The sequence below is a fragment of the Numenius arquata genome, unplaced genomic scaffold (genome assembly GCF_964106895.1).
Source record: "Numenius arquata unplaced genomic scaffold, bNumArq3.hap1.1 HAP1_SCAFFOLD_558, whole genome shotgun sequence".
Taxonomy (NCBI): domain Eukaryota; kingdom Metazoa; phylum Chordata; class Aves; order Charadriiformes; family Scolopacidae; genus Numenius; species Numenius arquata.
The window spans coordinates 71,049-98,051 of record NW_027414880.1 but is presented as its reverse complement, the minus strand read 5'-3'; the positions used below and the strand labels follow the sequence as shown (position 1 = coordinate 98,051).

The window sequence follows — 27,003 nt, the reverse complement described above, 5'->3', positions numbered from 1 at the left end:
CCCCCTCCTTTTTCTCGGGGGTGCGGGGAGTGGGAGCGTCACGTGTGTGGAAAATTCTCGTTGATGGTTTGCCAACGCGCCCCGCGCATGTCTGCTGGGGAAGGGGGGGGGGGAAAGAGGGGGGGGAGAATAAAGGAGGGGGGAGTGTTTTTTTTTTTTGGGGGGGGGGTGGTGGGGGAACACCCCCCAAAATGGCAGAATTGGGCCCGGTGGGGCTGAGCCCCGGCCCGGGGAGCGGCTGTGTCCTGCGGGGAGCACCCAAAGGTGATGGGGGGGGGAAACAACCTGGGGGTGGGGGGGAAACAACCAGGGAGGGGGGGGGCGGGAAAACAACTGGTGGTGGGGGGGGGGGGAAGTGAGAGGGCAGGATCCGGCTTGGCCGCCATGGAAAAAAAGCAGAAAAAAAAGAGGGTTTTTTTGGTGCTTTTTTTCCACCCATTCACATTTTCCGGCATCGTGCCCCGCGGGGGGCGGAGAGGGGGGGGGTCAGCGACGTCCCGGTGGTCCCCGGCCCCCCCCCCGCCTCCTCCAGCAGCCGGCGGTGCCAAGGGATTAACCGGGAATGTGACCCCGGGTGGCGCTTCCTCTCCCCATGCCAACCTTGGCACCCGCCGTTACACCCCCCCCGCCTCGGACCCCCCCTTCCCTCCTCCGGCTCCCGCCGCGGCCTCGGGGACACCGGGGGGTTCCCTCCCCGGCGCTGAGCGTGGCCCTGACCGCCGGCGGGCGGCTGGGACCTGTCAGCGAGCGCCGGTTGTGATTTATGGGGGCGGACGGGTGACGTCGGCGCCCGGGGGACACACAGACGCACGCATACACACACACACGCGCCGGGGCTGAGGACGTGCCAGCTCGTTGCGAGAGCCGCCGGGCAGATGTGACACCTCTCGCCGGGTTTCACCCCGACCGGCTGCCAAAAAACCACCGGGGACAGCCAAGGCCGTGACACGGATGTAGGTGTCACCGCCCCGGGGATGGTCCTCGGGGATTCTCGGTGGCCCCCGTCACGGGGAGGCCGGTGGCCCTCGGCCAAGGGGTTGGGAAATCCTCTGCCGGCGGTTGGTCACTGTTACGGTGACACCGGCGTCCCCCCGGCTGAGCGGTTGGGAAATCCTCTGCCAGCGGTTGGTCACCGTCGAGCGGAGCGACGGTGCCGAGCAGTTCAGCGCTTTTAGGGTGAAACAGAGGGGAATCCAGCACTGCTGGCGGCGGTTGGTCACTGTCACGGTGACACCGGCGTCACCCCGGCTGAGCGGTTGGGAAATCCTCTGCCAGCGGTTGGTCACCGTCGAGCGGAGCGACGGTGCCGAGCAGTTCAGCGCTTTTAGGGTGAAACAGAGGGGAATCCACCACCGCTGTCAGCGGTTGGTCACTGTCACGGTGACACTGGTGTCACCTAGGGTGAGTGGTGGGGAATCTTCCGCCGGTAGTCGGTCACTGTCACGGTGACAGCAGCGTCCCCTGGGCCAAGTGTTTGGGAGCTCGTGCGCTGGCGGTTGTTCACTGTCACAGTGACAGCAGTGTCACCTGGGGTGAGCAGCTGGGGAATCCTTCACTGGCAGTTGGTCACTGTCACAGTGACACCGGCGTCCCCCCGGCTGAGCGGTTGGGGAATCCTCTGCCGGCGGTTGGTCACCGTCAGGTGGAGCGGAGCGACAGTGCTGAGCAGTTCAGCGCTCTTAGGGTCAAAGAAGGGGGGAATCCACCACCGCTGTCGGTGGTTCGTTACTGTCACGGTGACACTGGTGTCACCTGGGGTGAGTGGTGGGGAATCCTCCAGCGGTAGTTGGTCACTGTCACGGTGACACTGGTGTCACCTGGGGTGAGCAGTTGGGGAATCCTCCGCTGGTAGTTGGTCACTGTCACAGTGGCAGCAGTGTCCCCTGGGCCGAGTGTTTGGGAGCTCATGCACTGGCGGTTGGTGACAGTGACAGCAGTGTCACCTGGGGTGAGCAGTTGGGGAATCCTCCAGTGGTAGTTGGTCACTGTCACGGTGACAGCAGTGTCCCCTGGGCTGAGTGTTTGGGAGATGCTGTGTTTTGGAGACCTGCCTCTGTGTGTCCCCATGCTGGTGGCCGCAGGGGGGACCTCAATGTGGCCACCTGTGGTTGTCACCCGCCTCTGTGTGTGTCACAGTCCTGGTGGCTGTGGAGGGGACTTTGGTGTGGCTGCTTGTCCCTGTCACTCGTCTTGCTGCGTGCCACAACCATGGTGGCCACGGAGGGGACCTTAGTGTGGCCACCTGTCCTTGTCACCCATCTTTGTGTGCGTCAGTGGGTTGGTGGCCACAGAAGGGACCTTGGTGTGGCTGCCTGTCCCTGTCACCTGTCTCTGTGTGTCATCATTCTGACGGCTTCAGAAGGGACCTCAGTGTGGCTGCCTGTCCCCATCCGCCATCTCTGTGTGTGTCACAGTCCTGGTGGCTGTGGAGCAGACTTCAGTGTGGCTACTTGTCCCTGTCACCTGTCTTTCTGTGTGTCACCATCCTGGTGGCCTCAGAAGGGACCTCAACACGGCCACCTGTCCCCATTACCCAACTCCGTGGGTCAGTGGCCACAGAGGGGACCTCAGTGTGGCTGCCTGGGACTGTCACCCCTCTTCCTGCCTGTCACTGTCCCCAAAGGCCGCGGAGGGGACCTTGCACAGCCGCTGGTGCGTGTCCCCGTCCCCGCGGCTCAGGCTGCTGTGTCCCCGCAGATGGTGACGACGAGCTGCTGCGGGGCCTTGAGGGGGCCCTGGGGGTGAAGAAGAAGAAACGAGGCCCCCGGAAGCAGAAGGAAAATAAACCCGGAAAACCACGGAAACGGAAAAAACTGGTGAGTTCCCCCTGGAGGCCTTGCCCGGACACTGGGGTCCTTCTGGGGACGGGTGACGGGGTCTGGGGACGGGTGACGGGGTCTGGGGACAATGGATGGGCTCTGGGGGTGATGGATGGGGTTTGGAGGTGGGTGACGGGGTCAGGTGATGGGTGACAGTCTCTCAGGTTGGGTGACGGGGTCTGGGGGTGGGTGACAACCTCTGAAGACGGCTGTCGGGGTCTGAGGACAACGGATGGGGTCTGGGGACAGCTGACAGGGTCTGGCGACGATGGATGTGGTCTGGGGATGGGTGACAACCTCTCAGGGTGACTAACAGGGTCTGGGGATGATGGATGTGGTCTGGGGATGGGTGACAACCTCTCAGGATGGCTGTCAGGGTCTTGGGACAACGGATGGGGTCTGGGGATGGGTGACAACCTTTCAGGGCAGCTGTTGGGGTCTGAGGATGATGGATGTGTTCTGGGGATGGGTGACAACCTCTCAGGACGGCTGACGGGGTCTGGTGGATGGGTAATGGTGTTTGAGGTTGGGTGACAGGTTTTGGGAATGATGGACGGGGCCTGAGGATGGGTGACAGACTCAGGGTGGCTGGTGGGGTCTGGGGACAGGTGACAGGGTCTGGGGACAATGGACATAGTCTGGGTGACAGACTCTCAGCGTGGGTGACAGGGCTGGGGCAATTGGCAGAGTCTCAGGGTGGCTGATGGAAGCCCAGGGGTGGCTGACGGGGTCCTGGGGCGGCTGACGGGGTTGGGAGTGACTGATGGAGTCTGGGGTGGCTGACAGGATCTGGGAGTGACTGACGGGGTCCTGGGGTGGCTGATTGGATTGAGGGCGGGTGATGGGGTCCTGGGGTGGCTGTTGGGGGTCTTGGGGGGGCTGATGGGGTTGGGGGTGACTGACATGGTCCTGGGGTGGCTGATGGGGGTCTCGGGGTGGCTGACAGGTCTGGGAGTGACTGGGAGTGACTGTTGGAGTCTGGGGTGACTGACGGGGTATTGGGGTGACTGATTGCATTGAGGGCGGCTGACGGGGTTTGGGGTGACTGACATGGTCCTGGGGTGGCTGATGGGGGTCTCAGGGCGGCTGACAGGGTTGGGAATGACTGATGGGGTTGGGGGTTGCTGTTGGGGTCCTGGGGTGACTGACAGGGTTGTGGGTTGCTGTTGGGGTCCTGGGGGGGGGCTGATTGGGGGTCTTGGGGGGGCTGATGGGGTTGGGGGTGACTGACGTGGTCCTGGGGCGGCCGATGGGGGTCTCAGGGTGGTTGACGGGGTTGGGGGTTGCTGTTGGCGTCCTGGGGTGACTGATGGGGTTGGGGGTTGCTGTTGGGGTCCTGGGGGGGGGTGCGGGGCTGATGGGGGTCTTGGGGGGGCTGATGGGGTTGGGGGTGGCCGATAGGGGTCTCAGGGCGGCTGACGGGGTTGGGGGTTGCTGTTGGCGTCCTGGGGTGACTGATGGGGGTCTCGGGGTGGCTGAGGGGCCCCGAGGAGGGGTGACGGCCCCCCAGGATGAGTGTTGGTGGGGGGGTGGCAGGTGAGCGAGGATGAGCTGGAGTCGGAGCGGGAGGAATACCAGCGGGACGAGTACCGGGAGAAGTCGGAGAGCGGCGGCAGCGACTCCGGGGGGGCGGCCAGGAAACGGCGGCGGAAGCACCGGGAGAAGAAGGAAAAGAAGACGAAGAGGCGGAAAAAGGCCGACGAGGAGGGGGGGCAGAAGGTGAAGGTACGGCCGGGGGGGCACCCAGTGGGTGGGGGGAACAGAGGGGGGCGCACCTGAGGGTGCAGGGGCTCCCCCAGTACTGTCCTTTGGGAGTCCCATCGCTGTGTGGGGCCTTGAGGGGGGGTGTCCTGACACCCGTGTGGGTCCTTGGGGGGTCCTAATATCTGTGTGGGTGTCAATGGGGGGGTCTCAACTCCCATGTGGGTCCTCATGAGGGTCCTGTCACTGTGTGGGGGGCTGTGGGGGTCCCGATACCCATGTGGGTGCCTTTGGGGGTCCTGTCACCCATGTGGGTTGTTGTGAGGGTCCCGATACCCCCGTGGGTGCCTTTGGGGGTCCCGTCACCCCTGTGGGTGCCTGTGGGGGGTCCCATCAGCTGTGTTGGGTGCTCATGGGGGTCTTGACACCCCTGTGGGTTATCGTGAGGGTCCCATCACCTTGTGGGTGCCCATGGGGGTCCCGTCACCCCTGTGGGTCGTTGTGAGGGTCCCGTCACTCATGTGGGTGCCCGTGGGGGTCCCATCAGCTGTGTTGGGTGCTCATGGGGGTCTTGACACCCCTGTGGGTCATCACCTTGTGGGTGCCTGTGAGGGTCCCGATACCCATGTGGGTGCCCACAGGGGGTCTTGACACCCCTGTGGGTCGTTGTGAGGGTCCCATCACCTTGTGGGTGCCCGTGGGGGTCCCATCAGCTATGTTGGGTGCTCATGGGGGTCTTGACACCCCTGTGGGTTATCGTGAGGGTCCCATCACCTTGTGGGTGCCTTTGGAGGTCCCGTCACCCCTGTGGGTCGTTGCGAGGGTCCCATCACCTTGTGGGTGCCCATGGGGGTCCCGTCACCCCTGTGGGTCGTTGTGAGGGTCCTGTCACTCATGTGGGTGCCCATGGGGGGTCTTGACACCCCTGTGGGTCGTTGTGAGGGTCCCATCACCTTGTGGGTGCTCGTGGGGGTCCCATCACTCATGGGTGTCCTCACAGTTGTCCTGTCACCCGTGGGGGTCCCATCAGGTAACGTGGTTCTCTCTGTGTTTTTTCTCATCCCCCTCTCCCCATCCTGGTGTCGGTGACTGTCGTGTGTCCCCCCCACGGCCTGGCTGTGTCCCCCGTCCCCCGCTGTGTGTCCCCCCCCCGACCCCAGGCGGTGGAGCAGAAGTCCTCGGCGCAGCTGCTGGGGGCCTGGGGGCTGGAGGACGTGGACCATGTCTTCACCGAGGAGGACTATCACACCCTCACCAACTACAAGGCCTTCAGCCAGTTCATGAGGTGGGGCCTGGGGGGGGGCACCTTGGGGTGCTGGGGGGCATCTCAGGGTCCTGGAGGGTCCCTCTGGGTGCTGGGGAACACTTTAGGGTGCTGGTGGGGGTCATTTTAGGGCACCTCGGGGTGCTGGTGGGGGTGTTTTAGGGCATCTTGGGGTGCTGGGGGGCATCTCAGGGTCCTGGAGGGTCCCTCTGGGTGCTGGGGGGGCACTTTAGGGTGCTGGTGGGGGTCATTTTAGGGCACCTCGGGGTGCTGGTGGGGGTGTTTTAGGGCATCTTGGGGTGCTGGGGGGCACCTCGGGGTCCCTCTGAGTGCTGGGGGGCACTTTAGGGTGCTGGTGGGGGTGTTTTAGGGCATCTTGGGGTGCTGGGGGGGCACCTCAGGGTCCTGGAGGGTCCCTCTGGGTGCTGGGGAACACTTTAGGGTGCTGGTGGGGGTCATTTTAGGGCACCTCGGGGTGCTGGTGGGGGTGTTTTAGGGCACCTCGGGGTGCTGGTGGGGGTGTTTTAGGGCATCTTGGGGTGCTGGGGGGGCACTTTAGGGTACTGGTGGGGGTATTTTAGGGCACCTCGGGGTGCTGGTGGGGGTGTTTTAGGGCATCTTGGGGTGCTGGGGGGCACCTCGGGGTCCCTCTGAGTGCTGGGGGACACTTTAGGGTGCTGGTGGGGGTATTTTAGGGCACCTCGGGGTGCTGGTGGGGGTGTTCCAGGGCATCTTGGGGTGCTGGGGGGGCACTTCAGGGTACTGGTGGGGGTATTTTAGGGCACCTCGGGGTGCTGGTGGGGGTGTTCCAGGGCATCTTGGGGTGCTGGGGGGCACCTCTGGGTGTTGGGGGACACTTTAGGGTGCTGGTGGGGGTCCTTTTAGAGCAGCTCAGGGTTCCTGGGGGGGGGTGTCTGGACGCCTGGGTCCCTGCGTGCCCCCCCCAGATGCCTGGGGTCCCCTGTTCCCCCCAGACACCTGGGTCTCTGGGTGCCCCCCCAGATGCCTGGGGTCCCCTGTTCCCCCCAGATTCCTGGGGTGCCCCCCCCCCCAGATGCCTGCGTCTCTGGGTGCCCCCCCAGATGCCTCTAGATGCCTGGGTCCCTGGGTGCCCCCCCAGATGCCTGGGGTCCCCTGTTCCCCTCAGACCCCTGGGTGCCCCCCCGGGATGCCTGGGTCCCTGGGTGCCCCCCCCCAGATGCCTAGGGTGCCCCGCCCCCCCCCCCCCGACACCTGGGTCTCTGGGTGCCCCCCCAGATGCCTGGCGTCCCCTATTCCTCCACAGACGCCTGGGTCCCTGGGTGCCCCCCCCAGACACCTGGGTCTCTGGGTGCCCCCCCAGATGCCTGGGGTCCCCTGTTCCCCCCAGACACCTGGGTCTCTGGGTGCCCCCCCAGATGCCTGGGGTCCCCTGTTCCCCCCCAGATTCCTGGGGTGCCCCCCCCCAGATGCCTGGGTCTCTGGGTGCCCCCCCAGATGCCTCTAGATGCCTGGGTCCCTGGGTGCCCCCCCCAGACACCTGGGTCTCTGGGTGCCCCCCCAGATGCCTGGGGTCCCCTGTTCCACCCAGACACCTGGGTCCCTGGGTGCCCCCCCAGATGCCTGGCGTCCCCTATTCCTCCACAGACACCTGGGTCCCTGGGTGCCCCCCCAGATGCCTGGGGTCCCCTGTTCCTCCACAGATTCCTGGGTTTCTGGGTGCCCCCACCCCCGGACACCTGGATTCCCAACTCCCCCTCCTTCCTTCCTTCCTTCCTCCCCCCCCCCCCCCCCCCCCAGGCCCCTGATCGCCAAGAAGAACCCCAAAATCCCCATGTCGAAGATGATGACCATCCTGGGGGCCAAATGGCGGGAATTCAGCGCCAACAACCCCTTCAAGGGCTCGGCTGCCGCCGTGGCCGCTGCCGCCGCCGCTGCCGCCGCCGCCGTGGCCGAGCAAGTGTCGGCCGCCGTGGCCGCCGTCGCCCCCGAGGCGCCCCCCCCGCCCCTGCGCAAGGCCAAGACCAAGGAGGGAAAAGGTGGGTGTCCGTCCATCCCCCCCAAATAGTTAGGATCCCCCCCTGGATGCCTGGGACCCCCATAGTGGGTCGTTTCCCGGATGCCTGGGTGTTCCCCCAGGTGCCTGGGACCCCCATAATGGGGGGTCCCCCTGGACGCATGGGTCCCCCCCGGATGCCTGGGCCACCCCCCGAATGCCTGGGACCCCTATAGTGGGTCGCGTCCCCCCCCCCAGATGCCTGGGTCATCCCTCAAATGCCTGGGACTCCAATAGTGGGACCCCCCCGGGCGCCTGGGACCCCCATAGTGGGTCTCCTCCGGATGCCTGTGTGTCCCGTCCCCCCCCAAACACCTGGGACCCCCATATTGGGTCCCCCCTGGACACCTGGGTCCCCCCCCCCAAATGCCTGGGACCCCCATAGTGGGTTGCGTCCCCCCCCCCCAGATGCCTGGGTCATCCCTCAAATGCCTGGGACCCCAATAGTGGGACCCCCCCAGACACCTGGGACCCCCCCGGACGCCTGGGACCCCCATAGTGGGTCTCCTCCAGATGCCTGTGTGTCCCGTCCCCCCCCAAACACCTGGGACCCCCATATTGGGTCCCCCTGGACACCTGGGTACCCCCCCTGAAATGCCTGGGACCCCCATAGTGGGTCGTGTCCCCCCCCAGATGCCTGGGTCATCCCTCAAATAGCTGGGACCCCAATAGTGGGACCCCCCCAGACACCTGGGACCCCCATAGTGGGTCCTCTCCCGGATGCCTGGGTCCCCCCCCAAACGCCTGGGACCCCCACATAGTTGGTCCCCCCCTGGACACCTGGGTCCCCCGCCAAAAGCCTGGGACCCCCATAGAGGGTCATGTCCCCCCCCCAGATGCCTGGGTCATCCCTCAAATGCCTGGGACCCCCATAGTGGGTCCCACTCAGACACCTGGGACCCCCCCGAATGCCTGGGTCACCCCCCAAACGCCTGAGACACCCATAGTTGGTCCCCCCCGGATGCCTGGGTCCCCCCCCCAGAACGCCTGGGTCCTCATGGATTGGGGGTCCCTGGGGGGGGCTTTGGGGGAGCCCGGGGGGGGGGGGGGGCTTTAGGGATATTTGGGGGGATTTGAGGGTCCCTGGGGGGATTTGGGGGATCCTTAAGGAAGCTTTGGGGTCTCTGGAGAGGATCTGGGGGGTCCCTGGGCTCCTCATGGGGCTGGGGGTGCTCCGGATGCCTGGGTGTGTCGTGTGTCCCCCCCCCCTCCAAACACCTGGGTGACCCCCCCACCCCCTGCAGGTCCCGGTCACAAGAAGCGCAGCAAGAGCCCGCGGGTGCCGGAGCTGAAGAGGAAGATGAAGGGGAGGAAGATGGCGCCGCTGAAGATCAAACTGGGGGTACTGGGAGGGAAGCGCAAGAAGAGCAGCTCGGTAGGGCAACCCCTGGACACCTGGGTCCCCTACTGGGGGGGGGGGACACTGGGGGGGTGCCCGGACGCCTGGGTCCCCTCCTGACCCTCTGGGGTCCCCAAATGGTGGCACCTGGATGCCCGGGTTCCCTCCTGACCTTCTGGGGTCCCCCAGGTGGTGGCACCCCAATGCCTGGGTCCCTTCCTTACCTTCTGGGGTCCCCAACTGGTGGCACCTGGACACCTGGGTCCCCTCCTGACCTTTTGAGGTCCCCAACTGGTGGCACCTGGACACCTGGGTCTCCTCCTGACCTTCTGGGGTCCCCAGGTGGTGGCACCCCAATGCCTGGGTCCCTTCCTTACCTTCTGGGGTCCCCAAGTGGTGGCACCTGGACACCTGGGTCCCCTCCTGACCTTCTGGGGTCCCCAACTGGTGGCACCTGGACACCTGGGTCTCCTCCTGACCTTCTGGGGTCCCCAGGTGGTGGCACCCCAATGCCTGGGTCCCTTCCTTACCTTCTGGGGTCCCCAACTGGTGGCACCTGGACACCTGGGTCCCCTCCTGACCCTCTGGGGTCCCCAAGTGGTGGCACCCCAATGCCTGGGTCCCCTTCTTACCTTCTGGGGTCCCCAAGTGGTGGCACCTGGACACCTGGGTCCCCTCCTGACCTTCTGGGGTCCCCAACTGGTGGCACCCCAATGCCTGGGTCCCCTTCTTACCTTCTGGGGTCCCCAAGTGGTGGCACCTGGACACCTGGGTCTCCTCCTGACCTTTTGAGGTCCCCAACTGGTGGCACCTGGACACCTGGGTCTCCTCCTGACCTTCTGGGGTCCCCAACTGGTGGCACCTGGACACCTGGGTCCCCTCCTGACCCTCTGGGGTCCCCAGGTGGTGGCACCCCAATGCCTGGGTCCCTTCCTTACCTTCTGGGGTCCCCAAGTGGTGGCACCTGGACGCCTGGGTCCCCTCCTGACCTTCTGGGATCCCCAAATGGTGGCACCCCAATGCCTGGGTCCCCTCTTGTCCCCTCCACGTCCCCAGGCAGTGGCACCTGGCCCCGAGGCCCCATCCCACCACCACCCCACGTGTCTCCTTGTCCCGTCCCCCCCATGTCCCCGTGTCCCCCATGTCCCTTTGTCCCCCGATGCCACCCGGTGTCACCGCTGTCCCCGGGCAGAGCGAGGACGCGGGGGAGGCGGAGGAGGAGTCTGACGCCGAGAGCCCGGGGGTGCTGGGGGCCACCGCCCGCCCCGACCCCACCACCCGCCTCAAGAAGCTCAAGCGGGGACGTCCCGGCCGCAAGAAGAAGAAGGGTGAGTGTCCCCAAAGCGTCCCCCAAGCCCCCCGGGTGCCACCACCACCCCCTTCCCCACGCCCCCGCGGCGGGGACGCCGGGTGACACCCCCGTCCCCCGTTCCCCCCCCCCCCCGCCTCTCCTTGCAGCCCCCTGTGCCGGCCTCAGCCGGGAGCGCGGCCCCGTGGGGACGGGCACGGCGCCCGCGCACGGTGAGACACCCCGCTGTCCCCGACTTGTCACCCGGGGTCCCCCCAGCCCGCGGTGTCCCCCCCTCCCTCCCCGAGCGGGGGTCCTCGGTTCCTTCCCCCGTGTCGGTGGTGGCGGCCGGGGAGTCCCCAGCCCCTGGCGTCTTCCCAGGGGTGTAGCGGTGTCCCCATGTCCCCCTCCCTGTTCCCCGCCATCTCCCCTGGGCGTTCGGTGTCCCCGGTGTCCCCGTCTCCCTGTCCCCTGGTGTCCCTGGTGCCACCCCCTCCCTTCTACCCGGTGCCCCTGGTGTCCCCAGTGTCCCCGTCTCCCTGCTGTCCCCATCCCTGGTGTCCCATTGCTCCCATTCCTACTGCCCTTGTCCCCTGGTGTCCCCAGCCCCAGTGCCCCCAGTACCACCCTGTCCCCATCCCTTGGTGGCTCCGTGTGCCCGTCCTTGGGTGTCCCCATCCCCAGTGTCCCTGTCCCTGGGTGTCCCCATGTCCCCATCCTTCAAAGGCCCCGTTCCCAGCACCCCCGCGTCCCCATCCCTGGTGTCCCCAAGTGTCCCTGTCCCCAGCACCCTCGCATCCCCATCCCCAGTGCCCACCCGTTCCCCAGTGCCCCTCAGCCCCCATCCCCAGTGCCCCCCTTTCTCCCAGTGCCCCCCTCTTCCCTAGTGCCCCCCATCCCCAGTAACCCCCTGTCCACAGTGCCCTGGTGTGTGGCGTCCCCACTGCCCCCCTGTCCCCCACTGCCCCCCTGTCCCCGGCGCCCCCCCCATCCCATCAATCTGGGTGGCAGTGGGTGGTGCGTGGCATCCTCAGTGCCCTCCCTCTCCCCCAGTGCCCCCCAGTCCCCCTCAATCCCATCCCCAGTGCCCCCTTGTCCCCCAGTGTCCCTCAATCCCATCCCCAGTGCCCCCCTCTCCCCCAGTGCCCCCCAGTCCCCCTCAATCCCATCCCCAGTGCCCCCCTGTCCCCCAGTGCCCCTCAGCCCCCATCCCCAGCGTCCCCCTTTCCCCCAGTTCCCCTCAGCCCCCATCCCCAGTAACCCTCTGTCCCCCAGTGCCCCTCAGCCCCCATCCCCAGTGCCCCCCTCTCCCCCAGTGCCCCTCAGCCCCCATCCCCAGTGCCCCCTTGTCCCCCAGTCCCCCTCAATCCCATCCCCAGCGCCCCCCTCTCCCCCAGTGCCCCCCAGTCCCCCTCAATCCCATCCCCAGTGCCCCCCTCTCCCCCAGTGCCCCTCAGCCCCCATCCCCAGCGTCCCCCTTTCCCCCAGTTCCCCTCAGCCCCCATCCCCAGCGTCCCCCTTTCCCCCAGTTCCCCTCAGCCCCCATCCCCAGTAACCCCCTGTCCCCCAGTGCCCCTCAATCCCATCCCCAGTGCCCCCCTCTCCCTCAGTTCCCCTCAGCCCCCATCCCCAGTAACCCCTGTCCCCCAGTGCCCCTCAGCCCCCATCCCCAGTGCCCCCCTCTCCCCCAGTTCCCCTCAGCCCCCATCCCCAGTAACCCCCTGTCCCCCAGTGCCCCTCAATCCCATCCCCAGTGCCCCCCTCTCCCTCAGTTCCCCTCAGCCCCCATCCCCAGTAACCCCCTGTCCCCCAGTGCCCCTCAGCCCCCATCCCCAGTGCCCCCCTCTCCCCCAGTTCCCCTCAGCCCCCATCCCCAGTAACCCCCTGTCCCCCAGTGCCCCTCAATCCCATCCCCAGTGCCCCCCTCTCCCCCAGTGCCCCTCAGCCCCCATCCCCAGTGTCCCCCTTTCCCCCAGTCTCCCTCAGCCCCCATCCCCAGTGCCCCCCTCTCCCCCAGTCCCCCTCAGTCCCATCCCCTGTCCCCTAGTGCCCCCCATCCCCACTGTCCCCCAGTCCCCCTCAGCCCCCATCCCCGGTGACCTTCTACCCCCCTGTCCCCAGTGCCCCCCAGTCCCCCTCTACCCCCCCGTCCCCCACTGCCCCCCTGTCCCCGGTGCCCCCCCCTTGCCCCGTCAATCCGGGTGGCAGCGGGTGGTGCGTGGCGTCCCCCCCGCAGGGCCGGGGCCGGAGGAGGAGGGGGACGGCTACGAGACGGACCACCAGGACTACTGCGAGGTGTGCCAGCAGGGGGGGGAGATCATCCTCTGCGACACTTGTCCCCGCGCCTACCACCTCGTCTGCCTCGACCCCGAGCTCGACCGCGCGCCCGAGGGGCGCTGGAGCTGCCCCCACTGCGTGAGCTGCGGGATGGGGGGGGGGGGCCCTGAGGGGGTTGGGCTCTTAGAGGGGTCACTTCCGGGGGTTTGGGGGTCCCTGAGCGGGTTTGGGGGTCCCTGGGGGGGCTTGGGGGTTCCTAGAGAGATCCCTGAGGGGGTTTGGGGGTCCCTGAGGGGGTTTGGGGGTTCCTAGAGAGATCCCTGAGGGGGTTTGGGGGTCCCTGAGGGGGTTTGGGGGTTCCTAGAGAGGTCCCTGGGAGGGGGGGGCAGTCTCTGAGGGGGTTTGGGGGTCTCTGGGAGGGTTTGGGGGTTCCTAGAGAGGTCCCTGGGAGGGGGGGGCGAATCTCTGAGGGGGTTTGGGGGTCCCTGGGGGTGTTTCTGAGCAGGGTTTGGGGGTCCCTGAGGGGGTTTGGGGGTTCCTAGAGAGATCCCTGAGGGGGTTTGGGGGTCCCTGAGGGGGTTTGGGGGTTCCTAGAGAGATCCCTGAGGGGGTTTGGGGGTCCCTGAGCGGGTTTGTGGGTCCCTGGGGGGGTTTGGGGGTTCCTAGAGAGATCCCTGAGGGGGTTTGGGGGTCCCTGAGGGGGTTTGGGGGTTCCTAGAGAGATCCCTGAGGGGGTTTGGGGGTCCCTGAGCGGGTTTGGGGGTCCCTGGGGGGGTTTGGGGGTTCCTAGAGAGATCCCTGAGGGGGTTTGGGGGTCCCTGGGGGGGTTTGGGGGTTCCTAGAGAGATCCCTGAGGGGGTTTGGGGGTCCCTGAGCGGGTTTGGGGGTCCCTGGGGGGGTTTGGGGGTTCCTAGAGAGATCCCTGAGGGGGTTTGGGGGTTCCTAGAGAGGTCCCTGGGAGGGGGGGGGCAGTCTCTGAGGGGGTTTGGGGATCCCTGGGAGGGTTTGGGGGTTCCTAGAGAGGTCCCTGGGAGCGGGGGGGGCAGTCTCTGAGGGGGTTTGGGGATCCCTGGGAGGGTTTGGGGGTTCCTAGAGAGGTCCCTGGGAGCGGGGGGGGCAGTCTCTGAGGGGGTTTGGGGGTCCCTGGGGGTGTTTCTGAGCAGGGTTTGGGGGTCTCTGGGGGGGTTTGGGGGTTCCTAGAGAGGTCCCTGGGAAGGGGACCTGGGGGGGTTTCTGAGCAGGGTTTGGGGGTCCCTGAGGGATTTGGAGGTTCCTGAAGAGGTCCCTGAGGGGAGTTTGGGGTCTCTGAGGGGGTTTGGGTGTCCCCTCAGGGTGTCCCCAGGCGGTTTGGGGTCCCCGGGCGCTGTCCCGGGGGTGTCCCCAGGAGGTTTAGGGTCCCTGGGTGCTGTTTTGGGGATGTCCCCAGGAGGGACCCTGGGAGGTTGGGTGTCCCCAGGAGGATTGGGGTCCCAGGTGCCATCCCAGGGGTGTCCCCAGGAGGCTTGGGTGTCCCTCAGAGTGTCCCCAGGAGGTTTAGGGTCCCTGGGTGCTGTTTTGGGAGGGTCCCAGGAGGTTTGGGTGTCCCTGGAGGAGGTCTCCAAGAGGTTGGATGTCCCCAGGAGGTTTAGGGTCCCCAGATGCCATCCCAGGGGTGTCCCAGGATGTTTGGGTGTCCCTCAGGGTGTTCCCAGGAGGTTTAGGGTCCCTGGGTGCTGTTTTGGGGATGTCCCCAGGAGGTTGGGTGTCCCTGGAGGTTGGGGTCCCCAAGTGCCATCCCAGGGGTGTCCCAGGATGTCTGGGTGTCCCTGGAGGTTGGGTGTCCCTAAGGGTGTCCCCAAGGGTGTCCCCAGGAGGTTTGGGTGTCTCTCAGGGTGTCCCCAGGAGGTTTGGGGCCCCTGGGTGCTGTTTTGGGGATGTCCCCAGGAGGTTGGGTGTCCCTGGAGGTTGGGGTCCCCAAGTGCCATCCCAGGGGTGTCCCAGGATGTCTGGGTGTCCCTGGAGGTTGGGTGTCCCTAAGGGTGTCCCCAAGGGTGTCCCCAGGAGGTTTGGGTGTCTCTCAGGGTGTCCCCAGGAGGTTTGGGGCCCCTGGGTGCTGTTTTGGGGATGTCCCCAGGAGGTTGGGTGTCCCTGGAGGTTGGGGTCCCCAGGTGCCATCCCAGGGGTGTCCCCGGGAGGTTTGGGTGTTCCTCAGGGTGTTCCCAGGAGGTTTAGGGTCCCTGGGTGCTGTTTTGGGAGAGTTGTAGGAGGTTTGGGTGTCCCTGGAGGTTTGGGTCCCCAGGTGCCATCCCAGGGGTGTCTCAGGAGGTTTGGGTGTTCCTGGAGGTTGGGTGTCCCTAAGGGTGTCCCCAAGGGTGTCCCCAGGAGGTTTGGGGCCCCTGGGTGCTGTTTTGGGGATGTCCCCAGGAGGTTGGGTGTCCCTGGAGGTTGGGGTCCTCGGGGGTGTCCCCAGGAGGTTTGGGTGTTCCTCAGGGTGTCTCAGGAGATTGGGTGTCCCCAGGAGGTTTGGGGCCCCTGGGTGCTGTTTTGGGGATGTCCCCAGGAGGTTGGGTGTCCCTGGAGGTTGGGGTCCTCGGGGGTGTCCCCAGGAGGTTTGGGTGTTCCTCAGGGTGTCTCAGGAGATTGGGTGTCCCTCAGGAGGTTTGGGGTCCCCGCTCGCTGTCCCGGGGGTGTCCCCCGGAAGGTTTGGGTGGGTGCTGAGGTGGGGTGTCTCTCAGGAGAAGGAGGGGGTGCAGTGGGAGGCGAAGGAGGAAGAGGAAGAGGAGGAGGAGGAGGAGGAGGAAGGGGAGAAAGAGGAGGAGGACGACCACATGGAGTACTGCCGCGTCTGCAAGGACGGGGGGGAGCTGCTCTGCTGCGACGCCTGCGTCTCCTCCTACCACATCCACTGCCTCAACCCCCCCCTGCCCGAGGTCCCCAACGGAGAGTGGCTCTGTCCCCGCTGCACGGTACGGGGACACCACGGGGACACCACGGGGGGGCTGCGTGGGGAGAGTGGGGACGGGGGAAGCGGTGGGGGACCAACTCTTGTCCCCGCTGCACGGTATGTGGACACCAGGGGACACCACGGGGACAGGGGAAGGGTGAGGGACCAAGGGAAGGGTGGCTCTGTCCCCAGTGCATGGTACGGGGACACCACCGACCATGGGGACACCACCGACCATGGGGACACCATGGGGACATGGGGACAGAGGATGGGGTGGGGACAGGGGAAGAAGGGTGAGGGACCAAGGGAGGGTGGCTCTGTCCCCACTGCATGGTACGGGGACACCACCAACCATGGGGACACCATGGGGACATGGGGATGGTGGGGTGGGTATGGGAACACCATGGGGACGTGGGGACAGAGGATGGGGTGGGGACAGGGGAAGGGTGAGGGACCAAGGGAGGGTGGCTCTGTCCCCAGTGCATGGTACGGGGACACCACCGACCGTGGGGACACCATGGGGACGTGGGGATGGTGGGGTGGGTATGGGAACACCAGGGGACACCATGGGGACACAGGGACAGAGGATGGGGTTGGGACAGGGGAAGGGTGAGGGACTAAGGGAGGGTGGCTCTGTCCCCAGTGCATGGTACGGGGACACCACCGACCATGGGGACACCATGGGGACGTGGGGATGGTGGGGTGGGTATGGGAACACCATGGGGACACGGGGACAGAGGATGGGGTGGGGACAGGGGAAGGGTGAGGGACCAAGGGAGGGTGGCTCTGTCCCCGCTGCACGGTACGGGGACACCACAGGGACACCACGGGGGGGCTGCGTGGGGAGAGTGGGGACGGGGGAAGCGGTGGGGGACCAACTCTTGTCCCCGCTGCACGGTATGTGGACACCAGGGGACACCACGGGGACAGGGGAAGGGTGAGGGACCAAGGGAAGGGTGGCTCTGTCCCCAGTGCATGGTACGGGGACACCACCGACCGTGGGGACACCACCGACCATGGGGACACCATGGGGACGTGGGGATGGTGGGGTGGGTATGGGAACACCAGGGGACACCATGGGGACACAGGGACAGAGGATGGGGTTGGGACAGGGGAAGGGTGAGGGACCAAGGGAGGGTGGCTCTGTCCCCAGTGCATGGTACGGGGACACCACCGACCATGGGGACACCATGGGGACGTGGGGATGGTGGGGTGGGTATGGGAACACCATGGGGACACGGGGACAGAGGATGGGGTGGGGACAGGGGAAGGGTGAGGGACCAAGGGAGGGTGGCTCTGTCCCCAGTGCATGGTACGGGGACACCACTGACCATGGGGACACGGGGAGAGTGGGTATGGGGACGCCACGGGGGGCTGTGTGGGGAGAGCGGGGACAGGAGAGGTGGTGGGAGACCAAGGGAGGGTGGCTCTCACCCCACTGCATGGTATGGGGACATCATGGGGACACCACGGGGACATGGGGAGAGTGGGTATGGGGACACCAGGAGACACCACGGGGACAGGGGAGGGGTGAGGAACCAACGGAGAGTGGCTCCGTCCCCACTGAACAGTACGGGGACTCTAGGGGACACCACGGGGATGGAGGGTGGGGTGGGGACAGGAGAAGGGTGAGGGACCAAGGGAGGGTGGCTCTGTCCCCAGTGCATGGTACGGGGACACCACCGACCGTGGGGACACCATGGGGACGTGGGGATGGTGGGGTGGGTATGGGAACACCATGGTGGAGATGGAACAGGGATGGGGATGGGACAGGGACCTGGTGGGAACAGGGACAGGGATGGGACAAGGACCTGGTGGAAATGGGACAGGGACAGGGATGGGACAGGGACTTGGTGGGGACTGGGCAGGAATGGGACAGGAACCTGGTGGGGATGGGACAGGGATGGGGATGGGACATGGACCTGGTGGAGATGGGACATGGACCTGGTGGGGATGGGACATGGACCTGGTGGGGACTGGGCAGGAATGGGACATGGACCTGGTGGAGACGGGACAGGGATGGGGATGGGACAGGGACCTCATGGGGACGTGGCAGGAATGGGACAGGGACCTGGTGGAGATGGGACAGGGACCTGGTGGGGACAGGGATGGGGACGGGACAGGGACCTGGTGGGGACTGGACAGGAATGGGACAGGAACCTGGTGGGAACAGGGACAGGGATGGGACAAGGACCTGGTGGAAATGGGACAGGGATGGGGATGGGACAGGGACTTGGTGGGGATGTGGCAGGAATGGGACAGGAACCTGGTGGAGATGGGACAGGCGTGGGGATGGGACAGGGACCTGGTGGAGATGGGACAGGGATGGGACAGGGACCTGGTGGGGACTGGGCAGGAATGGGACATGGACCTGGTGGAGATGGGACAGGGACCTGGTGGAAATGGGACAGGGATGGGGATGGGACAGGGACCTGGTGGGGATGGGACAGGGATGGGACAGGGACCTGGTGGGGACAGGGATGGGGACAGGACAGGGACCTGGTGGGGACTGGACAGGAATGGGACAGGAACCTGGTGGGAACAGGGACAGGGATGGGACAAGGACCTGGTGGAAATGGGACAGGGATGGGGATGGGACAGGGACTTGGTGGAGATGGGACAGGGACCTGGTGGGGACAGGGATGGGGACAGGACAGGGACCTGGTGGGGACTGGACAGGAATGGGACAGGAACCTGGTGGAGATGGGACAGGGATGGGACAAGGACCTGGCGGAGATGAGACAGGGACCCGGTGGGGACAGGGACGAGGACAACCATGGGGCCACCACAGGGATGCTGCAGCCACATCTTGGGGACAGTCCCCCCCCATGGGGACCTGCCCCCCCCCGGGTGCTCTGGCTGTTGAAGGCGGGGGGGGACACACACACACACACACAGAGGACACACCATGACCGTGTGCCCCCCCCCCCCTCCATGTCCCCACTGTCCCCAACCCCCCTCTCTGTGTGTGTCCGTGTGTGTGTCCCCCCCCCGCAGTGCCCGGTGCTGAAGGGGCGGGTGCAGAAGATCCTGTACTGGCGATGGGGGGAACCGCCCCCCCCCGTGGCCACCCCCCCCGGGGCCCCCCCGCCCGAGGGGCCCCCCCAGGCGCTGCAGGGCCGCTCCGAGCGCGAGTTCTTCGTCAAGTGGGTCGGGCTCTCCTACTGGCACTGCTCCTGGATCAAGGAGCTGCAGGTATGGGGGGGGGGCCCCCCCCTGCACACCCCCACAGTGGGGGGGGGGGACCCTCTCTGTCCTTTGGGGGGGGAGGGGGGGGGGGCCTCATCCACCCCGTTTGGGGGAGGATTTGATACTGGGGGGGCCCTGGTATAACCCCTTTTGGGGGGCCCTGGTACCGGAGGGGACCCCATTCACCCCTCTGGGGGGGCCCTGAGACTGGGGGGGGGCCCTGAGACTGGGGGGGACTTGATACTGGGGGGGCCCTGGTACCAGAGGGGACCCCATTCACCCCTCTGGGGGGGCCCTGAGACTGGGGGGGGGCCCTGAGACTGGGGGGGGGCCTCATCCACCCCGTTTGGGGGAGGATTTGATACTGGGGGGGGCCCTGGTATAACCCCTTTTGGGGGGCCCTAGTACCGGAGGGGACCCCGATACTGGGGGGGGGGCCCTGAGACTGGGGGGGACTTGATACTGGGGGGGCCCTGGTACCAGAGGGGACCCCATTCACCCCTCTGGGGGGCCCTGAGACTGGGGGGGGGCCCTGAGACTGGGGGGGACTTGATACTGGGGGGGCCCTGGTACCAGAGGGGACCCCATTCACCCCTCTGGGGGGGCCCTGAGACTGGGGGGGGGCCCTGAAACTGGGGGGGGGCCTCATCCACCCCGTTTGGGGGAGGATTTGATACTGGGGGGGGCCCTGGTATAACCCCTTTTGGGGGGCCCTGGTACCGGAGGGGACCCCATTCACCCCTCTTGGGGGACCCCGATACTGGGGGGGGGCTCTGAGACTGGGGGGGCCTCATACAGCCAGTTTGGGGGGGGACTTGATACTGGGGGGCCCTGGTATAACCCCTTTTGGGGGGCCCTGGTACCGGAGGGGACCCCATTCACCCCTCTGGGGGGGCCCTGAGACTGGGGGGGGGCCCTGAGACTGGGGGGGACTTGATACTGGGGGGGCCCTGGTACCAGAGGGGACCCCATTCACCCCTCTTGGGGGACCCCGATACTGGGGGGGGGCCCTGAGACTGGGGGGGGACTTGATACTGGGGGGGCTCTGGTACCAGAGGGGACCCCATTCACCCTTCTGGGGGGGCCCTGAGACTGGGGGGGGGCCTCATCCACCCCGTTTGGGGGAGGATTTGATACTGGGGGGGCCCTGGTATAACCCCTTTTGGGGGGTCCTGGTACTGGAGGGGACCCCATTCACCCCTCTTGGGGGACCCCGATACCGGGGGGGGCCCACATACCCCTGGGAGGGCCCCTGAGACTGGGGGGGCCTCATACAGCCAGTTTGGGGGGGGGACTTGATACTGGGGGGGCCCTGGTATAACCCCTTTTGGGGGGCCCTGGTACTGAAGGGGACCCCATTCACCCCTCTTGGGGGACCCCAATACTGAGGGGGGGCCCTGAGACTGGGGGGGACTTGATACTGGGGGGGCCCTGGTACCAGAGGGGACCCCATTCACCCCTCTTGGGGGACCCCGATACTGGGGGGGGCCCTGAGACTGGGGGGGACTTGATACTGGGGGGGCCCTGGTACCAGAGGGGACCCCATTCACCCCTCTTGGGGGACCCCAATACCGGGGGGGGGCTGAGACTGGAGGGGCCTCATACAGCCAGTTTGGGGGGGGACTTGATACTGGGGGGCCCTCGTATAGCCCTTTTGGGGGGGGGCTCTGATATTGGGGGGACCCATATATGCCCCACTTGGGGGCCCTGGGGCTGGTGACACCCCAATATCCCCAACTGGGGGGGGCCCTGGGACTTGGGGACACCCCAGTATCCCAGAGGGGGGGTCCATGGGTTTGGTGACCCCCCAGTATCCCAGAGGGGCGGTCCTTGGGACTGGTGACCCCCCAGTATCCCAGAGGGGGGGTCCCTGCCACTGGTGACACCCCAGTATCCCCAACTGGGAGGGTCCTTGGGACTGGTGACACCCCAGTATCCCCAGCTGGGTGGTCCTGGGGGGGGTCCCTAGGGCTGGTGACCCCCCAGTATCCCAGAGGGGGGGTCCCTGGGACTGGTGACACCCCAATATCCCCAACTGGTTGGTCCTGGGGGGGTTCCCCAGGGCTGGGGACACCCCAATATCCCCAACTGGGGGGGTCCCTGGGACTTGATGACCCCCCAGTATTCCAGAGGGCGGGGGTCCCTGGCACTGGTGACACCCCAGTATCCCCAACTGGGGGGGTCCCTGGGACTTGGTGACCCCCCAATATCCCAGAGGGAGGGGTCCAGGGGATTGGTGACCCCCCAGTATCCCAGAGGGGGGGGTCCTTGGGACTGGGGTCACCCCAATATCTCAGAGGGGGGGTTCCCCAGTCTTGCCCCCCCCCCCCCCCAGCTCCCTCTTTGGGGACACCATGCTCTGCAGCGCCCCATCCCTGGGGCAGGGGGGCAGCACCCCTTCCCCCCCCCTGCCCCCCCCCCACTTCCAGCAGCCCTGAGGGAGGTTGGGGGGCGCTTGCTCTCTCCCCCTTCCTGACTAATTTTGGGGTGTCCCCCCCCCCAGCTGGAGATCTTCCACCTGGTGATGTACCGCAACTACCAGCGCAAGAACGACATGGATGAGCCCCCCCCCCTGGACTACGGCTCCGGGGACGACGACCCCAAGAGCGAGAAACGGGGGGGGGGCCGGGGGGGACCCCCTTTTCGGGGGGATGGAGGAACGTTTCTACCGCTACGGCATCAAACCCGAGTGGATGACGGTGCATCGCATCATCAACCACAGGTGGGGGCAGCACCCATGGGTGCCGTCTGGTGACCGCGGGGAACCCCCCCCACGGCACCCCCAAATCGGGAGGGGGCGGGTGACATCATCACGGGGGCGGGGGAGCACCTGGGGGGGGCTTGGGGACACCACTGACAGCCATGGGGGCACTCTGGGTCATCTAAGGACCCTCCAGCACCCATGGGTGCCCTTCTGTACCCAGGAGGACCCCCAGCACCCATGGGTGCCACCTGGTGACCACAGGGACCCCCCCCCCACGGCACCCCCGAATCGGGGAGGGGGCGGGGTGACATCATCACGGGGGCGGGGGAGCACCTGGGGGGGGCTTGGGGACACTCTGGGCATCGTTGGGTCCCCTAAGGACCCCCCCAGGACCCATGGGTGCCCTTCTGTACCCAGGAGGACCCCCAGCACCCATGGGTGCCACCTGGTGACCACAGGGACCCCCCCCCACGGCACCCCCAAATCGGGAGGGGGCGGGTGACATCATCACGGGGGCGGGGGAGCACCTGGGGGGGGCTTGGGGACACCACTGACACCCATGGGGGCACTCTGGGTCCCCTAAGGACCCTCCAGCACCCATGGGTGCCACCTGGTGACCACAGGGACCCCCCCCCCACGGCACCCCCAAATCGGGAGGGGGCGGGGTGACATCATCACGGGGGCGGGGGAGCACCTGGGGGGGGGCTTGGGGACACCACTGACACCCATGGGGGCACTCTGGGTCCCCTAAGGACCCCCCCAGCACCCATGGGTGCCCTTCTGTACCCAGGAGGACCCCCAGCACCCATGGGTGCCACCTGGTGACCACAGGGACCCCCCCCCACGGCACCCCCAAATCGGGAGGGGACGGGGTGACATCATCACGGGGGCGGGGGAGCACCTGGGGGGGGCTTGGGGACACCACTGACACCCATGGGGGCACTCTGGGTCATCTAAGGACCCTCCAGCACCCATGGGTGCCGCCTGGTGACCACAGGGACCCCCCCCCACGGCACCCCCAAATCGGGAGGGGGGGAGTGACATCATCACGGGGGCGGAGGAGCACCTGGGGGGGGCTTGGGGACACCACTGACAGCCATGGGGGCACTCTGGGTCATCTAAGGACCCCCCCAGCACCCATGGGTGCCGCCTGGTGACCGTGGGGTCCCCCCCCACGGCACCCCCGAATCGGGAGGGGGCGGGGTGACATCATCAGGGGGGCGGGGGAGCACCTGGGGGGGGGCTTGGGGACACCACTGACACCCATGGGGGCACTCTGGGTCATCTAAGGACCCCCCCAGCACCCATGGGTGCCGCCTGGTGACTGCGGGGAACCCCCCCCATGGCACCCCCAAATCGGGAGGGGACGGGTGACATCGGCACGGGGGCGGGGGAGCACCCGGGGGGGGGGGGTTGGGGACACCAATGGCATCTGTGGGGGCACTGGGCTCCCATGGGTCCCCTAAGGGCACCCCCAGCACCCATGGGTGCCCCCCCTCCATTGGGAGCAGTTGGGCGCTGTCCCCAGGTGACCCTGTCCCTTCAGGGTGTCCTGTCTGTCCCCGAGTGACCCCGTGTCCTGTCCATGTGTCCCTGTCCCCAGGTGACCCTGTGTCCCTGTCCCCAAGTGACCCCATGTCCCATCCGTGTGTCCTTGTCCTCAAGTGACCCCGTGTCCTGTCTGTCCCTGTCCCCAGGTGACCCCTTGTCCCGGCCGTGTGTCCCTGTCCCCAGGTGACCCCGTGCCCATCTACGTGTCCCTGTCCCCAGGTGACCCTGTGTCCCATCCATGTGTTCCTGTCCCCAAGTGACCCCGTGTCCTGTCTGTCCCCAGGTGACCCCATGTCCCGTCCGTGTGTCCTGTCTGTCCCCAGGTGACCCCTTGTCCCGTCTGTGTGTCCTTTCTGTCCCCAGGTGACCCCGTGTCCTGTCTGTCCCCAGGTGACCCCTTGTCCTGTCTGTGTGTCCTGTCTGTCCCCAAGTGACCCCGTGTCCTGTCTGTCCCCAGGTGACCCCTTGTCCCGTCTGTGTGTCCTTTCTGTCCCCAGGTGACCCCGTGTCCTTTCTGTCCCCAGGTGACCCCTTGTCCTGTCTGTGTGTCCTGTCTGTCCCCAAGTGACCCTGTGTCCTGTCCATGTGTCCCTGTCCCCAAGTGACCCCGTGTCCTGTCTGTCCCCAGGTGACCCCGTGTCCCCTCTATGTGTCCCTGTCCTCACGTGACCCCGTGTCCCCCGGGTGGCCCCTGTGCTGGGGTGTCCCCAGTGTCTCCCCGGTGACAGTGGGTGACCCCTGGTGGCACTCGGCTGCCTTCCGTGTGTCCCTCTGTCACCCACACCCTGGTGACACGTGGCAACCCCTGCCTCACCCTGGCTGTCACCCGGGGGTGCTCCGTGTCCCTGGGGGTGCCCGGTGTCCCCTTGGGTGTTTTTGTCCCCCCCCCTGGGTCCCCAGTGTCCCCCCGGGTGCTTGGTGCCCGTTGTCCCCCGGTGTCCCCATGATGCTGGTTGCCCCCCCAGTGCCCCCCAGTGTCCCCCTGATAACGGTTGCCCCCCCCCGGTGCCCGTTGCCCCCCGGTGTCCCTGTGATGCTGGTTGCCCCCCCCCGGGTGCCCATTGCCCGCTGGTGTCCCCGTGATGCCAGTTGCCCCCCCAGTGCCCCCCGGTGTCCCCCTGATAACGGTTGCCCCCCCCGTGCCCGTTGCCCCCCGGTGTCCCCATGATGCCGGTTGGCCCCCCCAGTGCCCAGTGTCCCCGTGATGCCAGTTGCCCCCCCCGGTGTCCCCGTGATGCCAGTTGCCCCCCCTCGGTGCCCATTGTCCCCTGGTGTCCCCGTGATGCTGGTTGCGCCCCCCAGTGCCCCCTGGTGTCCCCCTGATAACAGTTGCCCCCCCCCGGTGCCCGTTGCCCCCCGGTGTCCCCGTGATGCTGGTTGCCCCCCCCGGGTGCCCATTGCCCCCTGGTGTCCCCGTGATGTCGGTTGCCCCCCCCCGGTGCCCATTGCCTCCCCCCCCCCCCCTGGTGCCTGGTGTCCCCTCGGGTGCTTTTATCCTCCTGGGAGCCTGGTGTCCCCGTGATGCCGGTTGCCCCCCCCCATGCCCGTTGCCCCCCGGTGTCCCCGTGATGCCAGTTGCCCCCCCCCCGGTGCCCATTGCCCCCCGGTGTCCCCGTGATGCCGGTTGCCCCCCCCCCAGTGCCCATTGCTCCCCAGTGCCCAGTGTCCCTGTGATGCTGGTTGCCCCCCCCCGGTGCCTGTTGCCCCCCCTGGTGTCCCCATGATGCCAGTTGCCCCCCCCCGTGCCCGTTGCCCCCCGGTGTCCCCGTGATGCTGGTTGCCCCCCCCGGGTGCCCATTGCCCCCTGGTGTCCCCGTGATGTCGGTTGCCCCCCCCCGGTGCCCATTGCCTCCCCCCCCCCCCGGTGCCTGGTGTCCCCTCGGGTGCTTTTGTCCTCCTGGGAGCCTGGTGTCCCCGTGATGCCGGTTGCCCCCCCCCATGCCCGTTGCCCCCCGGTGTCCCCGTGATGCCAGTTGCCCCCCCCCCGGTGCCCATTGCCCCCCGGTGTCCCCGTGATGCCGGTTGCCCCCCCCCCCCAGTGCCCATTGCCCCCCAGTGCCCAGTGTCCCCGTGATGCCGGTTGCCCCCCCCGGTGCCCATTGCCTCCCCCCCCCCCGGTGCCTGGTGTCCCCTCGGGTGCTTTTGTCCTCCTGGGAGCCTGGTGTCCCCGTGATGCCCATCGCCCCCCCGGTGCCCCCCGTTTGGGGCGCGGGGGGGTGACACGTGCCGCGCAGCGTGGACCGGAAGGGGCAGTACCACTACCTGGTGAAGTGGCGGGACCTGCCCTACGACCAGGCCACCTGGGAGGAGGACGAGATGCCCATCCCCGACTACGACCTCCACAAGCTGGCCTACTGGAAGCACCGGTGAGGGACACGGGGACACTGGGGGGACATGGGGACATGGAGGGACATGGGGACACGCCTACTGGAAGCACCGGTGAGGGACACGGGGACACTGGGGGGACATGGAGGGATATGGGGACATGGGGACATTCCTACTGGAAGCACTGGTGAGGGACACGGGGACACTGGGGGGACATGGGGACATGGAGGGACATGGGGACACGCCTACTGGAAGCACTGGTGAGGGACACGGGGACACTGGGGGGACATGGAGGGACATGGGGACATGCCTACTGGAAGCACTGGTGAGGGACACAGGGACACTGGGGGGACATGGAGGGATATGGGGACATGGGGATGTTCCTACTGGAAGCACTGGTGAGGGACATGGGGACACTGGGGGGACATTGAGGGATATGGGGACATGGGGACATTCCTACTGGAAGCACTGGTGAGGGACACGGGGACACTGGGGGGACATGGAGGGATATGGGGACATGGGGACATTCCTACTGGAAGCACTGGTGAGGGACACGGGGACACTGGGGGGACATGGGGACATGGCTACTGGAAGCACCGGTGAGGGACACGGGGACACTGGGGGGACATGGAGGGATATGGGGACATGGGGACGTTCCTACTGGAAGCACCGGTGAGGGACACGGGGACACTGGGGGGACATGGGGACATGGGGACATGCCTACTGGAAGCACCAGTGAGGGACACGGGGACGCTGGGGGGACATGGCTACTGGAAGCACCGGTGAGGGACACGGGGACACTGGGGGGACATGGGGACATGGCTACTGGAAGCACTGGTGAGGGACACAGGGACAGTGGGGGGACATGCCTACTGGAAGCACCAGTGAGGGACATGGGGACACTGGGGGGACATGGGGACATGGAGGGACATGGGGACACGCCTACTGGAAGCACCGGTGAGGGACACGGGGACACTGGGGGGACATGGAGGGATATGGGGACATGGGGACATTCCTACTGGAAGCACCGGTGAGGGACACGGGGACACTGGGGGGACATGGAGGGATATGGGGACATGGGGACGTGCCTACTGGAAGCACCAGTGAGGGACACGAGGACGCTGGGGGGACATGGGGACATGGAGGGACATGGGGACGTGCCTACTGGAAGCACCAGTGAGGGACACGGGGACACTGGGGGGACGTGGAGGGATATGGGGACATGGGGATGTGCCTACTGGAAGCACCAGTGAGGGACACGGGGACACTGGGGGGACATGGGGACATGGCTACTGGAAGCACCGGTGAGGGACACGGGGACACTGGGGGGACATGGAGGGATATGGGGACATGGGGACGTTCCTACTGGAAGCACCAGTGAGGGACATGGGGACACTGGGGGGACATGGAGGGATATGGGGACGTGCCTACTGGAAGCACTGGTGAAGGACACGGGGACACTGGGGGGACATGGAGGGATATGGGGACATGGGGACATGGCTACTGGAAGCACCGGTGAGGGACACGGGGACACTGGGGGGACATTGAGGGATATGGGGACATGGGGACATGGCTACTGGAAGCACCG

The 27,003-nt window shown here is 66.8% G+C and overlaps 1 protein-coding gene across 1 annotated transcript in view; it reads left to right on the top strand.

Moving 5' to 3' along the window:
• Positions 1-1,122: 1,122 nt before the first annotated feature.
• LOC141478244 (chromodomain-helicase-DNA-binding protein 3-like) overlaps positions 1,123-27,003 on the top strand; it is a gene marked incomplete at its 5' end in the record, with an annotated part of 83,895 nt that continues 58,014 nt past the window's right edge. The window contains 15 exon segments of the mRNA XM_074167356.1: positions 1,123-1,401; positions 1,643-1,757; positions 2,698-2,816; positions 4,356-4,538; positions 5,681-5,805; positions 7,564-7,802; positions 9,064-9,198; positions 10,343-10,486; positions 10,617-10,679; positions 12,683-12,861; positions 15,438-15,668; positions 18,644-18,841; positions 21,339-21,458; positions 21,460-21,557; positions 25,325-25,456. Of these exon segments, the coding sequence (XP_074023457.1) occupies positions 1,123-1,401; positions 1,643-1,757; positions 2,698-2,816; positions 4,356-4,538; positions 5,681-5,805; positions 7,564-7,802; positions 9,064-9,198; positions 10,343-10,486; positions 10,617-10,679; positions 12,683-12,861; positions 15,438-15,668; positions 18,644-18,841; positions 21,339-21,458; positions 21,460-21,557; positions 25,325-25,456 (2,360 nt within the window).